This window comes from Halichoeres trimaculatus, unplaced genomic scaffold (assembly GCF_033239565.1).
Source record: "Halichoeres trimaculatus isolate MK-OKI-2021-1 unplaced genomic scaffold, fHalTri1.1 fHalTri1_scaffold_13, whole genome shotgun sequence".
NCBI classification, from domain to species: domain Eukaryota; kingdom Metazoa; phylum Chordata; class Actinopteri; order Labriformes; family Labridae; genus Halichoeres; species Halichoeres trimaculatus.
In genome coordinates this window covers 10,533,314-10,550,969 of record NW_027437191.1, presented here as the reverse complement: position 1 = coordinate 10,550,969, position 17,656 = coordinate 10,533,314, and the positions used below count along the sequence as shown (strand labels likewise).

The window sequence follows — 17,656 nt, the reverse complement described above, 5'->3', positions numbered from 1 at the left end:
GTTCAAAACTGAATAAAGGACACAAGACCAGATTAAAGTCACAAAATCGTGCAGGATAAGAAATGTTTGATACTGAAAAAGGTTGTTTGAGTTAAAAATCAAACATAAAACATCCTGAAAAACAATCCTGATAAAATCCAGATCCTGATCCTGCAATAAAAAAAAAATCCTGACATATTTTGTTGTACCGCCCCCTAATAGAGACCATGTTCCTTAGTGAGAGCAGAGTTTATGCAGCACGTAGCTGCAGATAACTGACCAATGATCATCTGAAATCAAGGGATGATTGAGGGACAGGTGATTTCATAAGACTGCAATGATGACACAGGATGTATGAGCACACTTAGTGACTGATTTTTACAGAAATCACTACAAGAAAAAGTTAACAAATAAACCAATATTAAGTAACTTTGACAGTTTTCAGTAAAAGCTGCTGACCCTGTGTGATTTAAACAAAATCAAATGCAGCCCTCCTTTGAAAAGAGTTGGGACACACCTGATCCAGGGGCGGCATCATGGGTGGGCTCAAAGCGCCCAGGCCCACCTACTTTTCAACAGGAGCACCCTAAACTTTTCTTTTAATTAATTTTTTTTTTTTTTTAAATCAGTTTTTAAAAAGTTTTGTAAAATTCTGTCACATTGTTTTCAATTTTTTTGTGTTGGATGCTCCGTCTTTGTAAAATGAGCCATGTTTTTAGCCTGTTGGAAAAAATAAAAGAGTAATAAAAAATTCAGGTTTATGTGGGCGGGGTCAGAGCATTATTCTGGAAAAACTGTAGATCTGTGCTTTTACAGCTTATGTGTTACAGCGCCACTCTTAGGTCAGGACCACAGAGTGATTGTAGGTAGATCCGTCTTGTGCACTATAAGGTTATAAAAATGCAATGAAGGGTGAAAAAAGCAACCCAATCTTTAGATGGTACTAATATTAGTATATTGTCAGTTGTTTTTATTAATTAAATTAATGCTCAACAAACTTTTGTAATTTGGGGCCCAGCCAAAACTGAAATCCTGGCTCTATCCCTGCCTCGATCTAGAGTCACTATATCCCCATTTCCACTAAGCAGTCCGGTTTAGATCAGTACGGTTTGGTACGGGTTGGCTCAGTTAAGTTTGGTCCTTTTTTGCGTTTCCACAGCCCCCCGTGCCACCTCGTGGTAGACGGCGTGTAAGCTGGATGCCGAAGGCCGCATCAGCAACATTATAGTGTGACGCCATTGCATCGTGACACGGTGTACCCTGTTAATAAACCCAATGAAGAAGAAAAATGTGACACAGTAAACAAAGAGCAACAAAGGAAGACATCCAGCATTTCATCCTCTTTGTGACTGGCATGTAGCTCTTTGATAGAAAGTGCAATCAAGCTTTGTTTCAGAGGAGACTGTGTGCTGCCATGAGAAATGCAGCTGCTGTCACATGATAAGTGACAAGTCTTTAGACCAATCAACGATTTGCAGTGTTGTAGCTCCACCTTCCAAGATCAGATCGGTTTAGTCTGGCAACCCTACGGGTGCTTTTTTGATAAACTATGACTTTAAGAAAAAGAGCGTTTAGTAAAATAAAACATTTACAGACACTTAAAGATGTAAAGTGAGTAAACACCTGTTCAGGTAGAGTCTGTCTGTTACAGCTGAGGCTGCTGAATAACTCCTCCAGCTATCAGTCATTTGCAGCCTGAGGTGTTGTGATGACCTGAGGTTAATGAGTTCTGATAACAGCAGCATCACAACCATCCTGTGTTCCTTTGGCGTGGACGAGCTGCTGCAGAGTCTGCATCCACTGCAACAGCTCATCCCCTCTATCTTCCCCTCCCCCTACATGCACATACTGTTGGTTCAGCCCGCTCAGATGCATCTTGCTTTGGCCTGCAGAGCTGCTCAGTCAGCATCTTCACTCAGCGAGCCGTGCAGGCCGCTGGGCTCGGCAAACAGCTTGAGGCTGTTACATAACACGTGCGGGGGAGTGGAGGGGAGTGGAGGGGAGTAAAGGGAGTGGGACAGAGGAAAAGGAGTGGAGGAGCGTCAGGACGAGAGGGGGGAGGGGAGCTGTGCTGTGGTGCAACGTAAAGCACATGCCTGATACCTATGGAGCAAGCTACACACTGTTACATAAGAGCCATTAAAGAGGAAGGAGCACCACACATTAACACACACTCACATCTGTCCCTGCACCTCTACTGTCACATGTTTGACCATAAGCCTTCATATGAGTCCAGACAATGATGAGAAGTCTTGAGGTGTGTTTAGATCAAGAGTGGGCAGCCCTCTGAGTGGGTGTGATTCGATCCCACAGAGGGGCTGACACAGAGCCAGGCCATCAGGTCGAAGAGGGGAATTCAGGGAGCTCTGGGGCCACAATGGCAGGAAGCCTGGCACTGAAACAGTAAAATAACCGCTGTCTCACAGCCATACACAAGCTCAGAGTGTGACACAGGAGAAGTCATGAAAACAGCAGCGAAGGGCCGGAAGTCTGGGTGCTCTGATAAGATAGGCGTGACCTTCAGGGAGAAAAACAAGCCCGCGGCTCCTGTGGGAGAGAGGAATCCCCCGCCCACAGCTCTGCACCATTAAACCTGAACACACTGCATCCTCACAATCTGCACGCTTTACACACACTCAGAAACACATGAGAGTCTCCTGCTCTGTTTAACAGTGCTATTCACAAACACTTTAAGTATTTACAGACTTTAAACCAGAGTCATTTTCACAGGTTATTCCTCAGACTTTACTGAAAGCCACTGAAACAGATGCTAACATTTAGCTTAGCCTGGAACAGAGAACTGAGCTTTCTGTGTGTCCTGTCATTAGGTTGCTCTCATCACTGACTGAACATTGATGTTTTGTCCCTCTGACATCAGTCTAATACTGCTGAGGGTCTGTTAATATTTTTAATGGGTGGTTTAAGTATAGAAACAAGTACATCACTTTGGAGAGAGTAGGATTGGGAAATGTTTGAACCAGGTTTCAGAAATTATTAATCACATGAATCATTTTATGAGTAAGCAGTCTGTTGTTATAATAACTGAATATTAATGTTGTGGATGTTATATTTTGTGATTGATTTATACATTGGGTCCGTTGATATATGAATAGAAATATCATATAACAATACAATAAACAATGTCTCCTCAGGTTGATGTCCACAGATCTCTGTCTGTGTCTTCAGTTATCTGTAGGAATCTCTGTTGAGTCTGTCTAAGCTAACAGTTGAGGTCAAAAGTATCAGCCTCCCAATGAAATTTGCATTTTTTTTCAAAATGTCACGAGAGCTGTTCAACAGATTAATGGATTTTTAACACAGCTTTTCTGAACATCAAAAAATTATTACAATTATTTCACAAAAAAGAAAAACTACCAGGGTCAAAATGAATAGCCCCCTTAAGAATTGACCTTTTGAGGCATAAACCACAGCTTGTAATCAGTTAATCAATCAAATTACAACTGAAGGTTGTCCTTTGCTTTACACACAGTTTAAAAAGGCTCAGCTCAGGCTTTGAGCTGTGAGAAAACATCATGTCAAAAAACAAAATAATTCACTTTAGCCTGAAGATGGAGCTCGATTTCCAACGCGGTGAACGCTAATGATTGACTTCTGAACTTGGCTTCGGAAACAGATGGGTGACCTCACAGAGGTTAAGTCCAGGTATGACAAAGTTAAATATAAAGTGCAGCTTTGGGGGAGAAGAAAGTGGTTATAGTGTTAAGAATTTGTATTAAGTGACATTTTTGATAAAAAAAAAGGAAAAATATGACTTATGCATCACAGGTGCTTTTTGTCCTCGGAGGCCACCGTCACCAACATGGAAGGTGAGCAAGAGAGAAGTTCAGTCTATAATACAACTGACAGGTATCTCTAAATATTCATATTTATACACACTGTAGCTTTAAGATGGTTTTCAGAAAAACTCTGGACAGCTCTTAAAGTGATTTGCACTTTGTGCCAAACTGAATGAAAATACCTACAAGCTAAGCATACAGGTGCAACCACATCACAAAGGCTCACAGAGCTCTATTTGGGAAGAGAAAGTCACCACAAACCTGAGGATGAGACTACGTCAGAGAAACTTAAGGAAGCAACCGGACAGGAACTTCTGAAGAGTGTAAACACAGTTTCATTATCCAGGAATCCCTGGACATCACAGAGTTCTGCACACCATACTAACACTGATGGGGTGTTTGTTTCATGCTATCCTGCATGTTTCTTACCGAGAAACAGATTTCCCCTCTTAGTGTGTGTGGCAGAAAGTGAACAGGCGTCTATAAGCTCCATGATGACCGTCTTTAGAGCTATCAAAGCGATCACAGCAGGTCAAAGATCAGTGACACTGAGCAGCAGACAAATCTATAGATTACTCTAATTCTCCACAGAGAAGAGAGTGATGGCCTGAGCGTGCTCCCTGATCCCTGCAGGCTTACATAACGTGATGTCCAGCCACCACATGACCTTCGAGGATCTCCTGGATTACATAAGAAAGGACTCAGAGAAGCTCAAGCCAGCAGACGGAGAGATGGACTGCTCTGACTTCTGGACAACAGCACCATGAGAAACCAAGCTGCAGCACCAGCACGCTTTAATCTCTGTGGTTCACTCTCTCATGCAGCCCCTGGAAATAGCCTGTTTCCTCCCGGATCCTCTGACGTCAGAGCTGTGATAGTAGTAATCAAATTAAACTCCTGATGTGTTTGGTTAATTATACTTTTCCTCCATAAACAGGGACAGAGACGCTCTTCTCCTGGGAGGGAGCGATGTGAGGAGATAAGAGACAGGGGGAGTGTGGGATAGAAACTTCTGTTCCTTCAGAGGGCTCTAAAGACACACTGATGTTTCTGAGCAGCTGCATAAAGACAAAATCAGTCACACACACAAATAAAGATCCACCGTGTCAAAGACGAAGGTCAACATATATGAAACAATAACTCCTGCTGACTTCCTGCAAATTCAGAAACAGTCACAGAAGTGGAGCTGAGGACATGACCTGGTAACCTGGCTGACAGCTCACCCACCTGACAATCAAAGAGGCCACGCCCCTAATTCTCCCTCCTTTTAATCCATAATCTGCTGTAAACAAGTGAGTTGTAAATAAATTTGCTGAGCTACTCAACCCTGGATAAAACACTTCATTGTGCAGGTGACAGCAGACAAAGTTTAATATTCACATTTAGTCACAGAGTGTGACTCACAAACAGTGTCCTACAGTCAGTGAAGGAGACACGACACCAACATTAGTGTCATTATGTCAGCGTGTGACAGAATCATTCTCCTGAGCTGTGAGGTGAAAATACATCCACAGAAGTCATTTTGCTAAATGTTAACAAGCTGACTGACCTCTGTTTCCCCCCCGACTCTGCAGTGATTCATCATGTTGTTCATGAAGCAGCACAGGAGCATCAGGAAAGCTAAATGTGAGATTGAGAATACATAATATCTGACACTGAGCACCAATTAAAAAAACATGTTTAACTCCTAAACCTAATTTCATACTTATTTCTACTAGTTTTATATTTATTTTTTTCTCTTCCTCAGGCTGACATTCAAATAAATTAACAATAAAATTTATGAGCTAACACAGAACTTACTTGGTACCAACAGCTGAAAACAAGCTATACTCATTTCTCAATTCCAAACAAATGCTTAACCACGCACAAACAACTGCTGGCCTTCAATTAAACAAAGAGCTCCAGGTAGCTTTACACAAGAGCGACTGACCAGCATGAAACAGCCAATCACACATACCACATTTTTTATGTCACGCCATGACAACATGCCGGCTGGCGAAGTTTAGCAGTAAGAAGATAGATCTGTGTTTTTCTTTGCTGATACAATTTCTGTGATTAATTTTGTAGTGATGGTGGACACAGGAGCCTAACTGTCAGACCAAAAAAAGACAGAAGGGAAGAAGAAACCAAAGAGAGATAGAGCACTAGCTAAAGGCTAATCACAAGCTAGATTGTTGGTCATGATGTCCATTCCAACCCACAGTCAGCAGTTATTCTGCAGTGGTCTGTTCAAACTTTGAGTGTCTATCAGTAAAATCCTTGGTAAATGACTGGTAGGACATAAACCGGATTTACTAAGATTACAGACATGTCACAGAGCACTGTGCTGCTAGCAGCCCACTAAATATAGCAGCTAGCAGCCTACTACGGTACAAAATGACAAAGTTTGCTTGTTGTCACCTTTCAAAAAACAGCGTTACGTAACTGCATATAAATACCAAACCTTGTCACATGGTATAAAAAGTTGTCTCAAACAAACAAAATGTTTCAATCTGATCTCCATTCATTTCCAAAACAAACACACTAAAGTAGGCCTGCACAATATATCGTTTGAACATCGCCATCTCAATATGCGCATGCGCAATAGTCACATCGTGCATGTGATGTGACTATTGCATTTCCCCCATTTATTGGAGAAATGGAAAAAAAGCAACTGAAATTGAAACCTATTCTATTTTGTACAGAGACATGGCCTCCTGGATCCCTTTCATATACAGCAATCTTCATCATTCACAGATAAACCCCCTTAGCCTGGATTTAACGGTATTATAGGAATACAATGGTGTCATTGTGAGTCATCCAAATTCTTCCAAACAGAGCTATTCAAGTCATCTGGTGAATTATTTTTTTAAATATCGCAATATATATCGCAACCCCCAAAAAAATCGCAATGTCAGTTTTTTCCAATATCGTGCAGCCCTACACAAAAGTCACGTCTTCACAAAAGGTGTCACTGCAGTCCAATTAAAACAAATCCTCCTCACATTATATTCAAATTGACACTTAGGTTAGATATCTTTTTGTTTTGTTTTGTTTTGTTTTATTTTGCACTGTTGTTAGTTCACTTTTGTTAATTCTTTGTGTGCCTTTCATCCCCAGAAAACCAAGCCCAGATGCTTCAGATCAGCATCTCTTATCCGAACAAGACAGTGAGGGGTAAGACAACACTATTCAAGAGCAGTAGGGCTGAAGCAGTCACATTTTCTTCAATCTATTTTATTAAGTACATGCTCTTGTTTTCCACTTGTCCTAATGTATATTTTACTGCATTACCATGTCTGTGATGCTGTAAAATCCCCTATCGCAGATCAATACAGTCTTATTCAGTCTTCTCTTCTTAACAGTAACTTGTTAACACCTGTCTATAATGAGTTTGATATCAGCTTTTTGTAATACGCGAGTCTGTAACAGCACTGCAACATGCTTCGCCTTCGTCACGTCTTTGTGTTTTTATGCTGATGCCTGAACTTCATGATGTGGCTGGAGATGTTGAAAGTTTCACACTCATGCTGGCTTGACACACGCTCTTGTAGGTTTCAACACTTTTCCCCCCATTACACCTCCGATACATTACAGGAGCATAAGGTTTACTGTAAGGTTCACCTCACACACTCATAAACACACTCTTACATGATGAACCAGCTGGGAGTACTAGGAAGTTCAGCACTTGTGAAAAAAACAATAAATCACAGACAGAGGGAAAGAGGCAAGCAGGTCAGTAAGTCAAACAGACAGCTCATCCTCAAGGTATGACATATAACCTAGATCAGTGTGTCACAGGTAGATGATAATCCAGGTGTGTCTGCCTCGGTATGTCTATAAGGTGAATGTAGGAGAAGGTGTGCCACTAGAAGTTACCTGCTAGTCTAACCACATTCCACTACAGCAAACAGAACATTCAACGTAATCACCAGTGAGAAGTTTCTACCACGTTTTCCTGCAGTTAACTTAAAGACTTGGTCCAGTTATTCATCCATAATAACTAATAATTCAGTCAAATAAGTGTGACTTTTAACACATCACACTTATTTAACTGAGACCAATTTTCAGGTCCAGACTGTACAATCCATCTGCAACTGTCATAATGTGCGATATCTGTTTTAACACACTCCAAGTGCAACATCTGACCAATGCAATTCAAATGTGTGATATCTGTGTAACCAGTTTTAAAGCGAAATATCTGTTTCACATGGTTCATAAGTGCAACATCTGTTTCATATGATTCATAAATGCAATATCTTAACTCATCTTCTCATGTTCATTATGTATATTACTTAATCTGATACTTATTGCTAATTTGATTTCTTATTTATTGTTTCCTTATGGCACACAACTGATCTGATTGCTTCTTTATTCATTTCTCTTTTTTTCTACTTTATTATCCTATTTTATTTTACTTTTGTTTACGGGATCTCTGTTACAACACTCAGTGTGCTGATGATGGTTAAACCTGATTAATTAGCTGATGGAACAAAAGAATCATTAATGATAGAAACATCTCTTTAAAAAGCTCCTTCAGTTTTTAGATCAAATATAAGACTTTTGAAATAGTTACAGGGGCCTTTGGGTTACTGGCAGAAGCAGCAGAGTTTTCACTGCAGAACATGAGAATAACACTGAACCAAAACTGACATTTCAACCAGCTTAACAGATCAGACAGTGGCGGTGCATCAGTTGTTGAACATTACTCTCTTTATTGAGACTCATGGAAACTCTCTGCGAGTGATGCACTGTGGGAAAACAGGTCTGAGGACAGTCCCTGGAGAAATATCAACATGCTGCAGAAACTTCATCGAGTCAGACCTTATCCAGAGAACAGGACACTCAGCACCTCAGTAACAATCAAACTCTTCCAGATCAGCCATAATAGCACAATCACAGGACACAACAACACCTGACATGACGCAACACCTGCTGAATCACACGGCCCTGTGACACTTTAGATGGGAATACATCTGACTCTTGGAAACAGGAATTAAATAAGACTCAAACAGCTTCAGTTTTAACACAGAAATCTACAAAATGAGTAGCTAACACTAGCGGGTTAGCTCCAGCAGCTTTCAGTCTCCATTTGGAGGTTATCATCCTCATGTGTGTGCTGGCTCCTCAAGTCTCTGGCTGAGTGTTTATATGTTAGTTTATCCAGAAACAGCCTTCATATAACTTTATCGCCATTTACTAAATATTAGATGATATCTGCCAGCTGTGACTGTTTATATTAAGGTAGTAGAGTACTGGAGCGTGATGGCAGCAGTCAATCAGCTAGTAGAAGAAGGCTGAGTGTAATGTTGTATGTAAAATTTTGAGCAAAAAAATAAATCTATTTCATTTTGGAATGAGGCTGAAAAACATAAAATGTGGAAAAAGTGAAGCACTGTGAATTCCTCCTGGATGCACTCTTCACCTTTGGAAGTTCATTACTCTTGATTTAAAGTTTGTTTTTCGTGATCTGTTAATTATATTACTACTTCCATGTCCTGCAGATTTTACTTTTCATCTGAGTTTTTTCAGTGTTAGCACTAGTGCTTTTCGAAACTAATCCGTCACTGAGTGTTGAGGTTGTATGAGTGAATGTGAGTGTGTGTGTCGGCCTGTTGGGAGAAACTGGAGCAGTGAGACTGATATGTGTACTCACCAGATCCCTGTGGAGGACCCAGTTGGCGTGGAGGTAATGGATCCCATCCAGGATCTGATAAAGGAGAGACTTCACCATCCCTCGGGGCAGCTGCATGGGCTTCTTGTTGGCCTTAGAGGCTCGGTGGAACTTGATGATGTGCTACAAGGCGAGGAAAGGTTTCAGATCACTACTTTCTGTCACACTGACAGACTTCAGCAGAATAAAACAGCTTCTACCGGGATGAACCAGCCCAGGGATGAAGGTGGCTATTATTAAGAGTACAGCATACTGTGATTAGACTGTGAGACATTGAGGTTCACTGAGAGTTCATGTCTGACTCTCTAGAATCTAACTGTAAAGAAGGGGAATTCTTCTTTCCCATATGGACATTAACATGGACACACTAAGTTACTGAATGTTCTTGCTAAACATGTACAGATTTTCAAAAATGCTCCATATTCATATGTTGTAGAAATCCTCGAACCTTTCTATTAACTGATGAAAACACTCGGTTCATAAATGTTTACAAGTCTCGTGAACTAGATGTTCACGGGACTTGTTGAAATAACAAGGTCATTACATCAGGATTTTCAAATTAACTAATGACTCTTCGGAGGGGCGGGTCCTCAAACACCAAAGTCTGCCTATTGCTCTGCCAGCGACAGGCCTCCAGAGGACTGACCAATCAGAGGGAAGGGGTTTGTAGACTGGGGGGTCTTAAAGGGCTAAAATCAAGTGTTTTAAGACAAAGGTTGAAACAAGTGTTTAATTGACATTTGTTTATAAACTTCTTGTACATTTCTTTCATTTATTTAAACTGTCTTTTTTTAAATTTAAGTGTTGGTTTATTTATGTTAGTACAAAGGGAGCACAGCTTAAAAAGCGAAGCAAAATTCCTTGTATTCTTTGGAAGATACTTGGCAAATAAAAACAATTCTGATCTAGAAACACTTTAATAACACACACACTAAATACACACAGGTCTGGTTCAGCTCGAGTATCAGACTCACCCACAGGTCGTGCTCAGCGTAGTCGAAGAGGAGCCACACCTTCCTGTCACTGTGGGACAGGAACACTTTCTGCAGGGCGATGACGTTTGGATGCTTCAGTTCTCGTAGGAGCTGAAGACACAAGAGAGACAGAAAATAAATGAGGATGGATGGTGGGACTTTTTTTACTTTTTATGATGTTTTGAATGTGATGCTCTTATTTTAAATGTGAGTCAGTTGTGTTGTTGCATGAGCTGGATGTCACAAAACAAATTTCAGAGTAATCAAAGTCTTATCTTATCTTAACATCTGAGCATGAAGCAGCTTGTGATATCTGTGCTCAATGTGCTCCTTGTTTGTGTATTAAAGTTATCCTGCAGCACAACATGAACTGTTCTCCAGGAAGCAAACAACATATCTTATCCTGTGTGTCACTCATAGATTAAACTCTTTCGCTCTTTCGCTCTTTCTCTGGTGACCCCAAACAACAGCTCAGATTATGTCAAACACTGTAATAAAAAGATTAACACCTTTAATGTGTGCGTCACCACACTACACCGTTTCATCTGGTGTGATCACACCTTCAGAGCTCTCTTTGGTCAAACATTACATCATAATGTTTAACATCACATGCAATAAGCAGATATCCGTGTTTAGATGGGTTTAATCCTCTGAGACACACATGGTGTCTCTTTAACAGCAGCTGAAGGCTCTGATGAAGGCTGCATCATGGAGGACTCCCATCACAGCAGCTCTGCTCTCCTCTCTGAGACTGAATCACCAGCTTTGCCTACCCCTGTTCAACATGAGATCCATCACAGACACCATTCATCCCTCTTTACAACCCTTCACACAGGATGTCTGATGAATAGAGAAGGGGGGGCAGGGCTCAAACTAGACACTAAAACAGCTTCTGGTTTTAAAGCAGCTACACAGAGGGTACACCTGCTCAGGTAACTAAATGACTTCAGGGTGAGTCTTAAGATTCTTCGGATGTCGCACTGGAATCTGGGAGAAAGTATGTTGTCAGTCAGCATGGTGCAGATGCTTGAATGTCATGTTTAAAGACAACCTTTAGGTTCACAGTGAAACATAGATACTCAATGACAGAATGACATGTGACCGCTCCAGTTCAGTGAACTACCAGCTTTAGACCACCACCAAAGAGACACCAGAAATTATCACAACAAACCATTTTCCAGAGAGCTGTCTCTAGCACGCGGTGGAGAAGGACATCCTGACAGGAAGGTGAACCTGTGTCTAGGCCTGGTATGATAGTAAATAAATCAATTAATCGTACAATAAATAAAATTGATTAAATAATTTTGCAGGCCTTAATGTAGCCCCATGCATGCATAGTTTTTTTTTATAGTTAGGGATTAGGGCTGAACAATTAACCAAATTTAAAGCGACATCACAATGTAATACAGTGCAATTTTCAAATCGCAAAGGCTACAATTAAAAAAAAAGTTTAAAAGAAGAGATGGGCCGATACACTTTTTACATTCCGATCCGATCTATTAAAATTTAACTGTGCCAATACCTGATTCATACCAATACAACAGGCAACATAGTAAAACATAAAACAAATGAAACATTCTCAATTTCAAGCCATTTATTAAATAGCGTTGCAACAACCTGAGTGCAATATGTAATGGCATGGTATGTAGGGATGCACCGATCCATACTGATATTGATCCAATACCAGTGTTAAATAATAACCTGCATGCCCTACCGTGGGATAAGACTGGTAATGTTTTGGGTAAAAGGCTAGTGCTAAGTTCCTTTCTCTGATTTTATTCAAGGAAATTAATGATAATTTTATTACATGTCTACAAGACTTGAAGTTCAATCAATCATTCAGTATTCTACTGTGATTGTAATACTTAAATACAGATATGTAGTTTTTATCAATGCATGCTTCATTTCATCTTATTTCACTATAACATGTGGGCCTAGCCTAGAGGAAAGACTTGTTTAGACTGTTAACAGTATCCTGTTGTGTTGCTCATACAATAGAATGGTTTATTGCTTGAGTTTAGTGGGTAATGCAGAAGATAAACATCCCCCCAAAAAATCATATACTAAATCGGAATTGCAATATTAGTCCAAAAAAATTGCAATTAGATTATTTTTCCAAAATCGTTCAGCTTTATTTGGGGTGAAGCCGATGAGGCTGATAAAGACTCATGGATGGTTTGAAGCATTCAGAAAAACTGAGTTGAATGAGTGAGGATTTACATCAACACAGAAAGTGTAGTTTGCTACATCTCAAAAGAAATGCTGCACTTTTACTGTTTTCTATACAAGTGTAATTTTTGAATAAGAGCCCATTTTTTTAGGATATTTGAAAGTTATTGACATTCCTATTATTACAGTAAAAAATACAAATGAGGAATAAAAGTTTATTGCATTTTAAAGGGTATATGGCATTATTATGACACAATATTTCTATATTTGTGGTTAATTTGGTCTCAAAATAATATTGTCAATTGCTAATCTTAATATCACTTATTGTCAGTAAAGGTAGGACAATATACCATCCAGCAAAATTTGTAATCAGCACAGGCTGACCTGTGTCTGCTGTAAACCTGCAGTATATTGATGTTGTAGTTCTTCAAAGTGTAAATAAAATCATGTATGTAAACACTTTGGGGTGTCTGAACCAGGCCACAGCTCTCAGGGAAAGCTCTCTTCTCAGAGAATCCATTAACACAAATCCTGATCCACATGCTAGCTGCTTGCTCACACTCACTAACTGGACCGGACCGGTTTTACTCATTTATCATCTTAATCATCTTAAAAAAAAGTTCTCTATGAACTATTGTTCTGTCTAATCTAACCTGAGTGAAATAGGCTTTTATAAGTGACCCAGACTTTTCTTAAGGCGATCAACAGAAGTCTTGTTTGGACCAAACTACATGGCTCGCACACACACACACACACACACACACACACACACACACACACACACACACACACACACACACACACACACACACACACACACACACACACACACACACACACACACACACAGAGTGATGTTAATGAAGGAATAACGTCTGTTTTGAGCAGGTGATACCTGAGAGGTAAAGGTCTCTCAGGCTTGGTTTGAGGAGTCAACAGTCGTTGTGATCTAAAGATGGTGACAGAGCTCTCCTGTCTGTGGTCTCAGAGTGAATCAGATCAGTCTCTGAGTCTGACTCTCAGTCTGTGGCTTTAGAGAGCTGCAGAGAGAGATATCCTTAAGATTACTGCTCTGCTGTCACATCCTCACGTCTGCTCTGAGGTGATATCTGTAATACTGCTCCTTAAATCAGTGTGCAGAGACAAACATGCTTTCTTCTCCTGTTGTTTTTCCTGTGAGGCGGCAGTGGCCGGTGGCAGGTGGAGGGGAATAATACAGGAACTGTGTGCAGGCTGTTTGATTTGGCTGCTAGATGTGGAAATGAGGTTTGTGTTTAATCACAACCTTGATCCTCAGGATACAATGGGGCATTGTGGGAGTGAGCCCTGGGCTTAGGACTGTACACCACCAGCTTACGGCACCACTACCAACTATCATGGCCCTGTGCAGGACCACACTGGCCCACTGAGACCCACTGAGGCTTTAATAAGCACTGTCTAAACCAAGCTTTGGAGTGTTTTTAATTTCACATCTTACTAACTCTTGTTTGGTTTTCACACAGGACTACCACAACAGCTCTGATCCAGCTTCATTCCTCTTAAACACCAATTATACTGAATAATTATGTGTTAGTAATATAAAGTTACACAACTCCATTTACACAACAGATCTAAAGCGGACAGGACGTGCTCCACAGAGGCAGAGAAAGCATTCAATATCAGAGATGATCAGCAATAAGAATAATAACCTTTCAATAACATAACATATGGTTTGTTTCAGAAGATTAAAAGAATCAAAATCAGGGATGTTCGTTTTGTCCATCTGATAATCAAAGTGATATTTTATTTAATTCTCAGATTAAGAAAAAATCTGTTAAGAACGGCAACAAAATTGCTTTGGGGAGTTATAAAGCTCATTAAAAGTGAAGCCAAAACATTCAGAGCTCCCCCTGCTGGTGGGCCGTAGTACAGCTCATAGGCCTGCTTCCTCCATGTTAACAGGTAGGACAGGTCAAACTGTGAAATACAAAACCAGGTCAGACAAATGTTTTTCAAACCTGTTTCCTCAATTGTACTTAATTATCATAATGCTGTTCGTTTTTGTATAAAAGCTCCTTAGAATTTGGTATTTGATGCATTGAAGAGAGAGGATGTGACATCAGGATTGACAGCTCCATCAGGAAACTCTCTTCGCTGTCTGAATGAATGACAGCTCAACACCACAGACTTGGTCTGGACTCATGTTTGACATAAGGACCTGAACCCCAGTGGCATGCACAGAAAATGAAAAGGGCAGGGGCAAAAAAGGGGGAAAAAGGCACATGTTGCACATATTTTTAACACCCAAAAGGGCAGTTTATCATATCTAAACAAGGCAAGGGGGCAGTTTTGCACATTAATCCACCAAAGAGGGCAGTTTAGTGTGTTGTGCCAACCAGAAGGGCACTTTGGCTCCAAAGAGGCACTTTAGGGCACATCTTTCAACAAATGGGGCACAAGGGGGGAAGACCGCCCCCCCTGCCCCCGCTCTGTGCACACCACTGCTGAACCCTGTCTGGGTTTATGTTACTGGTAAAAAAAATGTTTGCCAGGTATTCTATGTTTCTACAGCATGACGCACACAAGACCCTTCTGGTCAATGAGCGGTGCAGATTCTTACTCTGGCCATGAGTTCGAGGTGTGACTCTGAGGGACAGGTTCAACTGGTAAAACCAGCGGGACTGGTGTACTGCGTGGGTCAGTGAGAGGCTAACAGTGTCTGTTGTGCTGGATGAAATCTCACACAGCATGCTGAGCAGTTGAGGATGCACAGCATGCTCTGATGTAAAGATTAGCTCTTTGAATGAGTGTGTATGTGGTTTCTGCTGCTTCTGCAGCCAGCCTCAAGAGGACACTTGAGGAACTGCAGCTTTTAGCATTTGTGTGTAGGCTTCATTTCTCATGGCTGGTGGTTGCTGCTTGGCAAAGATGTGCTCATACCTCGAGATCTTGATTCCAAGATCCAGAGCATGTGATATAGAGTAGGGCTGCACAATGTTATCTGCACATTATTGGCCAATCTTGCTTGAAAATAAAATATTGGCCAACACACCAAATTCTGCCAATATAATAAACCGATAAAATAATGGGCTGAAGCTGTACGTATTTTTTGCACTTTTTGTGGTTTTGTTTTCACAGTTCAGATCGAGTAGTCCCATATTTGGTTCCTGTTTTAAGTCAAATTTAAGCAGCAGTCTGTAAGGTACGTGTAGCTGACTAATTCAGGGATATTTACCATTTACCAAAGTAAACATTTTTATTCAATTTGGGTTTAATTGTTGTACAGTTGCACTTCTCACATGTCCCCTGTAAACAGAGGTTATGTTTACTGACTGACAATTATGAAATTGGCCAAATGTGCCCTGGTTGTGGGTATTGTTACGATTTTCTCTTCTAGTTTACAAGTATGATTTATCTTTTTTAATTTTTTTTGTTAACAAGCAGTTTTCATAAATAAATAGTTTCAAGTGTATTTTTTTTTCTTAGTTTGCACAAAAAATGTATTATCAAATGTGATAAGAGTACACGCCATAATACAATATGCTACTTCCAGTATAGAAGAGAGTTGATGATCTCTGCAATTATTTGCACTGAAAAAATATTGGCATGTTGGATATCGGCAAAAAATCCAATATCCTGCATCCCTGATAAGGAGCAATCTTTTATCTGCTTCAGCTCTTTATTGTTTTTGGTCTAATAAGCATGAAGTATATCGGACTCAAGCCTGCTTCCTTCTAAAGGGTCAAACAACTGGTTAAATTATCAGCACCCTCTGTAGGTTAATGAAACTTACATTATGTCCATGATATCCTCACTTTCTGTCTCTGTTGATGCTTTTTTGACTTCATGTAATTATTCTGTTACCATTGTGATGATAACGTTTCAGTGTTTGGGTCAGGGCCCATGTAGAATGTATCCCTGTCTGCTTCTTCATCAGACTGAGTTTTATCCTGCCTGATAATTAAAGTCAAACCTTAAACAAATTCAGCTTCATCATGATTTTCAGGTGTTTGCACTCCGAGCAGCAGACTCTAACAAGATTATGTAATGTGCTCAAACAGTCTGCAAAGATCCGGTCCCTTGACAGAGTAAAGAGCCCAGTGAGGTAGTAAAGGATGAGACAGCCAACAGGTAAATATACATGTTAAGAAAACAAACAAACCAACAACACTGAGTGTGCAAACCTTCAGGAGAAATGATCTCAACAAACATTTGATCAGGAAGGAAAAACTCAGTCTATTTGTTTGGCCGCTGGGATACAAACAACTCTTGTTTGTCTATTATCACAGAAATGTTTGTGGACATGAGAACGCTGGAGGGATGCCTGTGGGAGAAAACACACACACACAGCTGCAAACACACACCTGAGCTCAGAACCAGAACTGCTTTAAACTCATTCATAGAGCGATTGACTGCTTACTAAATGTCCACACCACCACAGGAAAAATCACAGCTAGAAAGGCATAAAAATTATCTCCCAGCACCATTTCTGTAGGAATTCACTGAAAACTGGGCCACAAAAAACAGCCAAAAGTGCATTTTCGGTTTTCAGCCAAAAGACTTTCGTCACCAAAACAACATACCAAACAACGTGTTCTTGTTTGGTAAAAGGGCCAACAGGCCTGCTTTGTGGATGTATTTCCAAATATCCAAGAAAGACCCTAGGATGGGAATTTGCACAGTGTGTTACACGCGCCTGAGAAATGATACAGGCTGTCATGGATGCAGAATACCCACTTGGACAGAGAGATGTGCACAGCACACATCTCGTCTTTCAGGTTGTTCTTTTATCTAAAAGACTAAAAGCCTTATGTTATTTATCTTATTGACATGACAGAATAGTCACGCATACGCAGCTTTCTTCTGCTCTCTGAATCGCCCACTGCAGAGTTTCAGTGCGGACACAATTCATACAACTGAACTGCCTTGATTTAAGAGAGATTAGCAGGCTACATAGCCATATGTTAAATGCACTGGTACCACTAACTGGCATGGTAATTCTTTCTGTGTTTCAATTTTCGTGCTTGGTTTCCTTGTTTTCAGTTTTGGCCGAGAATTTTCATTTCAGTGCATTTCTGTGAAGATGCAGCTTTCCCTCTCCTGCA

General features: G+C 40.5%; 1 protein-coding gene across 1 annotated transcript in view; it reads right to left on the bottom strand.

The window, feature by feature from the left end:
- Nucleotides 1-17,656, bottom strand: part of cdk19 (cyclin dependent kinase 19) — a 62,464-nt gene that overhangs the window by 20,982 nt on the left and 23,826 nt on the right. Inside the window, exons 3-4 of the mRNA XM_074685271.1 lie at nucleotides 10,404-10,514; nucleotides 9,412-9,552 (exon numbers count right to left, since the gene is read on the bottom strand). Coding sequence (XP_074541372.1) covers nucleotides 9,412-9,552; nucleotides 10,404-10,514 — 252 coding nt within the window. The remainder of the gene's footprint in view (nucleotides 1-9,411; nucleotides 9,553-10,403; nucleotides 10,515-17,656) is intronic.